Genomic DNA, 10,421 nt, shown 5'->3' with positions numbered 1-10,421 from the left:
GAAGTGGCTTTGGGAGTAAGACTCACCCGGCCTCCGTGACAGATGCAGGCTCCAGATTTCAGAATCGGAGGGGACTTTTTTTTAAAAAGACTGACGCAGGGATAGGGGCATGCTGTGCAGGTGTGGTATGAAAAGACAGGTGGGTGGGAAGCGAATTCGTCTTAGAAAAAAGAAAGAAACATTTCTGCAAAAGCATTGAGATGGCGCTGTGAGTGTTTAAACTCACAGACCACTGAGTAAGGAAGGAAAGAAAAAGCCAGGCTGGGATATCCCTCCATCCTTTCCCCACTCGACACAAGTTTGTAAAGGGCACAGCGCGGGTGCGAGGACTGAAGCTCTCACCGGGGCAGCGTGGATATGACAGATCTCACGAAAACAAGAAAGTGGCACTGGTGCCCAAGGAGACTTAACGGAGACGACCCCCAAGTGGGCCAGAATCCAACGCGGACTCGCCCCGCCCCCAGCACGCGGGCGGCACAGCCTGACCCGGAATCATCTCCGCCGACCCGGAAGCAGAGCCGTGCGGCGGAGGCGCCGCCGTGGAGCCACCGCCCCCTGGCCGCTTGGCCACTGCGTGGGGACCCGGACCGCGGCGGCTCCGGGTTGCCCAGATGATCTCGGGCTGGCGGGGGCGACATAGGAGGAGGGAGGATGACCGCTCCCCGGGAGCGGAGTGCCGACCTGGCTCGTTTCTACACTGTCACCGAACCCCAGCGACACCCGAGGGGCTACACGGTGTATAAGGTCACCGCCCGGGTGAGTGCTGGTGTCAGGCAGGGGAAGGAGTCTGGACTGGGACCTGAGGGTCCGGGTTGGGGACCCTGGTGTGGGAGTACCTGACTCCGGGTCAGAGCCACCAGTGGGACTGGGTGCGCCTAGTGGCATGACAAGCTTCGGAGATGGGGACTTCAGCGAGACTGAGGTATTGGCTGAATGGGGATGTTCGGGGCTCCACTGGAGCAGGTCGCGGGAGAGTTCCCATTCTGGGGTGGAGCAGTGGTTGGTTTTAGATTGATGACTCAGCTTCCGTCCCATTTGGACTTTCTCTTAGAACCAGATTTGCAGAAGTGTCTTTGCTTGCTCCAGAGGAATATTGTACTCTTAACAGATGCTAATTTATGTATTGTCTGACTTATGTAATGGAAGATATTTCTTCTCTTAACCCTTTATTCAGAGTCAGGTTTGCTCTGAGGCAGATAGACGCTTGGGAAAGATGTCAGTGGAAGGCCAGTCTTGGACCACGGTATCTGGGCTGTCTTTGCCTCTTGAGTTTTTCGTGGTTTTCAGTTGGAGACATATGAGAAAATGTAACTGGAGATATCTTATGTGAGGGCACGTTTACAAGTTGTGAGGCTACTTTACATTAATTAACTGACCCAAAGTTTAGTACCCATTTTGTTTATATTTCCTTTTGCATCTTGAGTTTTAAAGAGAGTCTGCATCTCCTTTCTAGGAAAGTGAGAACAACAATATTAAATAAGCCTTTATGTATGTAAGGTATGTGTATATACGGGCGTTTTGTAAACATTACAGAATTTAACCTTCATTTTAATGATGAGGAAACTGAAATTCAAGGAATTTTTTTTTTTTTGAAAGGTGGGGGCATGTACTGGGGACTGAACCCAGGAAGGCTTTACCACTGAGCTTACATCACTGAACCTTTTTATTTTTTATTTTGAGTCAGGATCTCTATAAGTTGGTTAGGGCCTTGATAAGTTACTGAGGCTGACCCGAAATTTTGAATCCTTCTGCCTCAGCCTCCTGAGTTGCTGGGATTACAGGCCAGCACAACCATGCCAGGCCCAAGAAAGTTTAGTGCCTTGCCCAACTTTACAGTGCAAGATAGTAGCAGATCTGGGATTTGGAACCAGTTTTCCTTAACCCTAAGATCAATAAAATGTTTTGACTTATTATTATCATTAATTATAAAAGAAGAGAAGTACAGATTAAGTCATAAGAGTAAAATATGTATTTGTAAAATGTAGTACTCATGCAATAGAGAGCTCAGGAAGTAGACCTTGAGAAGAACCTTAAGTTCTATCTAAGATCTAGATAGGTAGAGTTTGGGGCATGTGAGTGGCTTATGGCATATGGAAATGGTGTACAGACAGGCAAATGTGAAATGCAAATTTGTTTAAAGATAAAAGAAGACTGGGTCTGGCTATTACTGATTGCTGAGACTAGGGAGAAATTTGCTGCTCTCTGTTTTTAAGTAAGGTTGTTAATGTTGGTGGAGTGTTAGTTTCAGGTTGTCTTAAGAAATTTTTATGGTATTAAGAGGCCCCTATTGGGGCTGGGAATATAGCTCAGTGTAGAGCACTTACTTACCATGTGCATGGCCCTGGGTTTAATCACCAGCACAAGAAAAAAAGAAAAAAAAAAGAGTTCCCTATTATTATTCCACTTTAAAACCTTTTTGGTCATTGGGACCTTTAGAAATCTCGACTTAAGTTTCCTAACATGTAGTTTATAGAATCAGAACAATGTTCAACGGTATGATGTCCCATTACACTACAGTTATAACACTTACCAAAATTGTATTAATTTGCTGAGATGACTGTGTTTCTTGGTAGATTTAGAGTAGGTCTCTATCATTGGTATCTATTTCTTGTGTCAACTAAGTTCATGGTGCACAGTTCTTAAAAACACATTGTTGAATGTTTTCCTCTCTATGCTAGGCAGCACACCCAGTGAATGTTGGCTCTAGGCTCTAGGCCCTATGAAGAGTACAAGGATGAATAAAGCATAAACCTTCCTTTCGAGGATACTTAGAAGAATAGAGTTTACTGTCCTTAAAGAAGTATAGTAGTATAGGATAGTGTCAAGTGCCATAAGACTTTACAGAGAAGAGCTCTGGGAATTCAGAAGACAAAGAGATTGCTTGTGGCTCAAGGGATCAGTGAATATGTAGATAAGATATTCACTGATCAATTAAGATAGGTGTTGAAAAGTGGGAAGAATCCAGAAAAGATAGGGCATAGAAGGTAGAAGAAAGGATAGCTCTATGCTCATAAAGGCCTGGAGGCATCAATGTGTATGGACTTGAGTTGGAAACACTGAGTTTGATAATGATTTGTGTTCTTATTTTACTTAAGAAAAGGTTAACTAAATTCAGATCATAAGTCTCTTAACCTGTGAACTATTTCCTGAATGAATTTAAAAAAAATATATTTTTTAGTTGTTGAAGGACCTTTATTTTATTTACTTATATGTGGTGCTGAGAATTGAACCCAGTGCCTCACACATGCTAGGCAAGCGCTCTGCCACGGAGCTACAACCCCAGCCACCTGAATGAACTTTTATGACAATATAAATTAGAAGGTGAAGTAGCACATTGTCTTAAGAGTTAATCAAATGGGTATAATATGCATACTGCATATTGCTACAGTTATTTGAATCTGAAAATTGCTTACACTGCCTTCTTTCATTCTGTCTCATTTATTGTTTATGTTACAGATTTGTTTTTTAAATTTAAGATTTGAGAATCAACATGGAAATATACTTAAAATAACTGTGCTTATTATTATAAAACAAAATATTTTTTTGATACTTAAGGAGAAAAACATCTTTGCTCAGGAGAATTAATTAGGTATATAGTGTTCCCCTGAGAACTTCTTGAGATAAAAATTAGGACTGTCCTCTGCATATTTCCTACTGTTGATTTAATTCTACCTTAAATAGGTTCTGTATTCTTGATCTTTGCAGGATTATTTTTATAGGAGTAGAATTAGAATAATTGAAATTACCCTTGTTAAATTTTGGATAGCAAAAGAGATCTTTCATCTTCCTAAAACTCCTTTGTACTTTGCAATTCTCTGGAACCTGGAAGGCTTAGATAACTTTTTGGCTAGTTAGAAGACTGCTAATAAATTCCCTAGTTAAACTCTATTGCTTCTTAATTTTTATCTATAATAGCTATTCTTATTCAGAGTTGGAAAATTCTTGTGTAAGTTTTCTTTGATTCTTTAGTTGAAGGAGGCACATATAAAAGAATCATCAGCAGTGTTTTTTGGTTGATTCAGCTTTACTAAGTTTGCAAAATTTTCATATCGTAATATAGATTTTTCAGCAACATTAAGTGAATGATAATTCTTTCTATGGAAAGCAAAAGGTATCCTTTCATTCTTAAAGGACAGTGCTGCTTTATGCTTTAATTTTATTTACATTGAGGCAAAATTTATATACATTTGCCAATTTCAAGGGCACAATCTGATGAATTTTGACATATGTATATAGTTGTGTAACCACCACCATAGTTACCACTGCACAAGTTCCTTCATGCACTTTTGCAGTCAGTTTCCTCCCCCAGTCTCTAGGCAACCACTGGTTTGCTTTCTATCATTATAGATTAGGTTGCACTTTCAAAAATTTTATATAAAATGGATCATTTAATATATGCTTTATTTTGGTCTGGCTTAGTCCATTCTGCAGAACTATTTGAAATACAAACATTCATATGCAAGTCATTGTCTGAACATTTGGTTTCATTTCTCTTACTGTGACACATCCTCATCACCATGTCTTTATATTAAATTGTGAAATCAGGTAGTCTGAGTACTGTTACTCTTCAAAATTTGTATCTTGACTATTCTAGATTGTTACATTTTCATATGAAATTGAGAATCATCTTGTTGAGTTCTCCAAAAATGTCTGCCCAAATTTTGATTGCGATTACATTGAGACTGGAGATCAATTTCAGAAGAATTGAATTCTTAAGAGCATTGAGTCTTCTGGTCTCAATGAGTCTCCCCATTTGTGTAGTTCTTCTTCGGTTTGAGCAGTACTTTGAGATTTTTAGGGTACAGTCTTGCAGAATGTTTAAAGTAATTTGTATTTATTTTCAAACTGCAAGAATACATAATTCCTCATTTTACATTGCTAGCATTTGTTGAGTAATAACAGCAAGTACTTAGTGCTTATGAGTGAAACATTTTATATAAATTAACACATTTGTCACAGTAGTCCAGTGAATGGGTATCATTATTATTCTCACATTATTGGTAAGAAAATTGAAACATAGAGAAGCTAAGTAACTTGCTCAGGATTACATAGCTAGCAAGTGGTAAAGTCTACATTTGCTCCCAGGTAGACTGGCCCCAGTCACAGTACTTTTAATCCCTGTTCTGTGCTGTGGATACCTGTCTTACAAAATATTTTGTTAGGTGTTTTAGGTATACATATGAGGGCCTTATTGTCATTTGACAAAATGGACTCATAGATAATACAATGACTATGATGATGTGAACAAAGGGAAGGAAGGACTTGAAATTCTTTGAAAACTGTCATTACTGAAGCTTCACATTGAGACACTGTATTGCTTAGAGGCAACCTGCTTTCAATTCTTGACCGTATTCTTGAGTAACCCTAGTGTTTGGGAAGGAATTATTTGTAGTTTTCCAAGTTATGCTAATAAACTATGTACTTCTTCCTCTTAGATGCTTTCTTCTCTCTCTAGAAAGCTTTTCCTTTTTGTCTTGGCAATCCCTGCTCATTTCAAGTGTCAGCTATGGCCTATGTTCTCTGTGATGCCTGTTAAAGGCTTTCTTTGTAGTATGTACTCCTCCAACAAAGCCTTTGTGGTAATGTGCCTGGACTCCTTTTTTGATGGGAGATGCTGTGTTTTAAATAGGCATTCTTGGTGCCTTTTGCAGAGCCTGGACTATAGTTCTTGAGAAAAGATTGGAAGGAGGCAGCACTTTTCCTTTTCAAGCATCATTTTAAATATTACCATACAGTAAAGTTAACATTATTGTATAGTTCTATGAATCTTAACATATGTATAGATAGATTGTGTCCATCATAATCAGAAAACAGAATAATGCCATTTCTGATGAAAGTTTCCCGGCTGGGCAGGTAGCTCAGTTGGTAGAGTACTTGCCTCACGTGCACAAGGCCCTGAGTTCAATCCCCAGTCCCTTTTTCATTCTCCTTCCTTCATCTGTTAGCCTCTGGCAAGCACTGATGTACTCTCCATCACTGAACTCTTAATTTTTTGTGAGTGACATATAAATGAAATCACATGATATAAATGTATCATAAAATAATCATTATTTATCCTTTTGAGATAATTTTTTGCCCATTTTTTATTTAGGTTATTATTCTAAAGTTTTGAGAATTCTTTATGTTCTGGATGTAATTTTTTTTGATATGTTCTTTGCAAATATTCTTTCCCAGTGTGTAGTCATGTTTTTTCATCACCTTAACTGTGTCTTTTGCAAATAGAACAATTTTAATTTTGTTAAAGACCAATTAATTGGCTTTTTCTTTTATGGAGCATGTTTTTAGTGTCTTTGCCTAATACCAGGTTGCAAATATTTTCCACAATATTTACTAGAAATCTTACTTTTTGCAAGTTATACATAGATCTATGATCTCTTTTGAATTTATTTTTGTATGAGGTGTGAGTTTTAGAAGAAGGCTCATTTTTTTTTGAATGTGGATGTCCAGTTGTAACAAGACACCATTTGTTTAATAGACTAGCTTTCATTCAATTGACTTTGTCAAAAATCATTTGTCCAGCAAATGTGGTAGTGCATACTTGCAATCCCAAGTATTTGAAAAGCTGAGGCAGGAGGATCTCATGTTCAAGGTCAGCCTGGGCAACTTAGCCAGACCCTGTTTCAAAATAAAATAATAAAGAGCTAGGGACATAGATCAGTGGCAGAGTGCTTGCTTTACATGCCAGAGGTCCAGGCTTTACAATCTCCAGTACTACAAAAAAAGAAAAAAATTGTCCATTTGTATGTGGTTCTATTTTCTAGTTTGTTCCATTCCACGCTGCCTGATTATTGTAACTTTATACTAAGTCTTAAAATTAGGTAGTATTATTTCTACAACTTAATTCTTAATTTAAAAAATTGTTTTCACTATTTTAATTCCTTTGTTTTTCCATATAAATTTTAGAACCAGTTTGTTTATGTCTACCAAAAAAAATAAAAGTCCTGATGGGATTTTGATTAGGAGTGCAGTAAATCTCTAGAATGATTTGGGGGAGAATTGATATCTTCAAATGTGTTGAATCTTCAAATTCATGAACATAGTATTTTTTTTTTTTGCCATTGATTTAGGGATTCTTTGATTTCTTCCACCAACATTTTGTAGTTTTCATTAATACAGATTCTATACATGTTTTATTAGATTTATTCCTTACTAGTTCATCTTTTTATATTATCATAAATAATATTTAAAATAGAGACAATTATTTTTGGAAAGTACAGGGTTGTACTTTCCTGATTCTACTATTTGTGGTATTTTTGCTTCTCTTTAGTTGACAGTTTTGGGGTCGGTGGGTAGAAGAAGGAAGAGGAATGCTGTTGGGGAAAGGAATCCTTAATACTTAACAAAAATAGCCTTTTTTTTTTTTTTTTTTTGAAATGCTGGGAATCCAACCCAGGCCTTCTTGCGTACTAAGTAAGTGCTCTACTTGAGACACATTGCCACCCAACAAATATTTTTTGATTTAATTTTCTGAATTCTCAGTAAAATTTCCCCTTCATTTGGGGAATATTTGGAGAGTGAAAGGTAGTTACTCTTGTAAACCTAAAATTAGAAGGAAGGAAGATCTTTTCTTAGGAAGTTTAGGTATAATTTTAACTTTGACTCTGTTTTTGATAATAACTATGAGTTACGCTTATTATCATGAAAACTTTAACAGTCTTAAATCATCAAATCTTTTTTTTTTTTGTTTTTGGTAGTGCTGGGGGTGAGACTCTGGGCTTTATGCTTGCTAGGCAAGTGTTCTACCACTCAACTACATCCCCAGTCCTGTTTTTCTTTGCACTTTATTTTTGAGACAGGGTCTTGCTAGTTGTCCATGATGGTCTTGTACTTGTGATTCTCCTGCCTCCGTCTCTTGAGTAGCTGAAAATATGGGCATGCACCATATCGCCCAGCTCAAACTCTGTTTTTGTCTTTTAGGATATAATTGTGGTCTAGACAGTGAGGATTCAACCTTTTGGTGAAGAGTCTAGGATGAAATCCTTCCTAGTCTATTACTTAATATACTGCTGTTCTCTGAGATATGAAAATGTTTGGGAAGTATTCACCCCCTCTACTCTGTAACCTTCTCCCCAAGTCACTGTGTTCCACTGGACTGTGAGCTTCATGAGGCAGTATTTGCCATGGTAGCCCTAGTGCATGGTAGAAATATGTGAGCCATTAAAAAGATAGCTGAGACATCACACTCAAATCAGCAATTTCTGATAAGTGGATATTGTTAGAGGATGTCTAGTGCATTTTGCATATGTTGAATTGATATTTTGAATATGTTATTGGTGTGTTGTCATTGGTCATCAAAGACTCTTTTCTTCCTCCCACTCATAGGTGACCCTTTTAATGAGTCTGATGTATTTTTGGTTTGATTTTGCAAAATATAATCATTGTAGCTTGAACTTTGTTAATTTTAGACTTACATTTATGCTATTTATATAATCTAAATTTATATGGTACAAGTTTTTTTTTTTTTTGGTACTGGGGGTTGAACTCAGGGGCACTTAACCACTGGGCCTCATTCCCAGTCCTTTTTTTGTATTTCATTTAGAGACAGGGTCTCACTGAGTTGCATGGGGCCTTGCTAAGTTGCTGAGGCTGACTTTGAACTCGAGATCTTCCTACCTCAGCCTCCCCAGCTGCTGGGATTACAGGCATGCGCCACTGTGCCCAGCTATATTGTACAAGTTTTAATGCATAAAGTGTGAGATTTTTCCACTCTGTAATGCTGTTTGATGATTGAAACACCCAGCTTTTTTCTTTTCCAAAGTTTTGTGAGTAAATCTTAATAATGTTAGACTTTTTAGTCTTTGTAATCAGAGAAGTCTGAAAGTATCTCTTCTCTGGGGATTGAATTTGGGACCTTATGCATGCTAAACACACACTCTGATATTGAGCTATGACCAGCCAGGGAATAGTGGTAGAAAGATTATTTGTCTCTGAATGCTTGTGTATAATTTTTGTGTGTGTGTGTGTGTTTTTTTCTTCTTCATGATTAGGTGGCCAGTGATCACTTCTTATAGATATTGGTGTGTCTGAGCATTGTGGCTGCCTTTTTTTTTTTTGCGGTACTGGGGATCAAACTCAGGGCCCTGTGCTTGTGAGGCAAGCGTTCTACCAGCTGAGCTATCTCCCCAGCCCCCTTTTTTTAAATTGAAATTTTATTGAGCAAATCATAGATTCTTACACAGTTTTTTGTACACTTTGCCCAGGTGTCCCTGCTCTAATTTATATATAGGCCAAGTGGAGTGGACAAGCTTGTGAGAATTATATTGAGTAAGAATGAAGGCTGGAGCCATTCTCTTACAAACATAATATGTTTGGACTTAATTTTAGCTACTTTTTTCCTTAAATTTTCATGAATTTTAGATAATGAAATTATTATATGACTGAGTTTTTAGAAGTGATATTTATTTTCTTTTAAGCAAATTAAGTTTGTATGCAAATACTTTTGAAAGTAATTATACAAATGTGTAGTCTTAAGCTTTGACAATGATTAGATATTTCTATGTATGTTTTATTTTAGGTTGTTTCACGAAGAAATCCAGAAGATGTCCAGGAGGTAACATGTTTATCCATATGAAAATTCCATTATATGTATTTGATAAAAATTTAGTTAAATATTTTAGCAGTGAAACTACCTGAATTATTTGTATGTTAGTCTTTATATGGAGATTATTTTTAGCTTATAAAACTGTAGCTAAAGTATCCTATTTTAGAACATATTAAGTAGGTATTAAGCTTTATTAGTTGTTAAGTTATATAAATAAGAATCAAAAAAATTATAGTCCTGTTTAGTAGTGATAACTCTTCTGGTAAGTAAACTCATAAGATGTCATTATAGTTCAGGGTGTCTCTTTACCCATTTCAAAATTGTGCTTGTTTAATAAAAAATAAGTATTTGGTAACTAGCATTAACTTTAAAGATTTAGTAATAAATAATAAAAGTAGAAATAGGTAGACTTGGTATGTTCACATTTTGGAAAATGACTTTAAATATGATGTTTCTTTTTAACTCTTTTAAGTTAATAGTTCTGTATTAACTCTTTGCATTTTTTTCCTTTTCCCCTTTTACTCTCTCTAGAAATATAAGCTGCCTGTTACGTTTTGCTTAAAACTGAACTTCTCTATTTGTAATTATTTTGTGCTTGTTGCAAATCTTTAGGAACCCTTACTGAGGAGCTTGCTTCTTTTAAAATATCTTGATTTACTTTCATTTTGACTTCTGCTCATTTTCACTAACTCTAGAAGGACATATATTGGGGATTTTTAAAAATTTTCTGAAGTGTCTAAAACAGATGCTGTAAATTTACAGTCCTGATTCTGCAACATTGCTGTCTTCCCCAGTCTTTAGGTGGAGTGTAAACTTTCCATTTAGCCACAGACCCCTACTCCTCAGTGTACATACCTGACTTGATTCATACATTTAAGTT

At 36.9% G+C, this 10,421-nt stretch overlaps 1 protein-coding gene across 1 annotated transcript in view; it reads left to right on the top strand.

Moving 5' to 3' along the window:
* The first annotated feature begins 492 nt into the window (after nucleotides 1–492).
* Nucleotides 493–10,421, top strand: part of RPS6KC1 (ribosomal protein S6 kinase C1) — a 209,600-nt gene continuing 199,671 nt past the window's right edge. The window contains 2 exon segments of the mRNA XM_079107120.1: nucleotides 493–756; nucleotides 9,515–9,550. Coding sequence (XP_078963246.1) covers nucleotides 652–756; nucleotides 9,515–9,550 — 141 coding nt within the window. The 5' untranslated portion in view covers nucleotides 493–651.

Source organism: Sciurus vulgaris, assembly GCF_902686455.1.
Source record: "Sciurus vulgaris genome assembly, chromosome: 12".
Taxonomy (NCBI): domain Eukaryota; kingdom Metazoa; phylum Chordata; class Mammalia; order Rodentia; family Sciuridae; genus Sciurus; species Sciurus vulgaris.
Note: the sequence above shows the minus strand (reverse complement) of the source record. Positions and strands in the feature narration are given on the sequence as shown.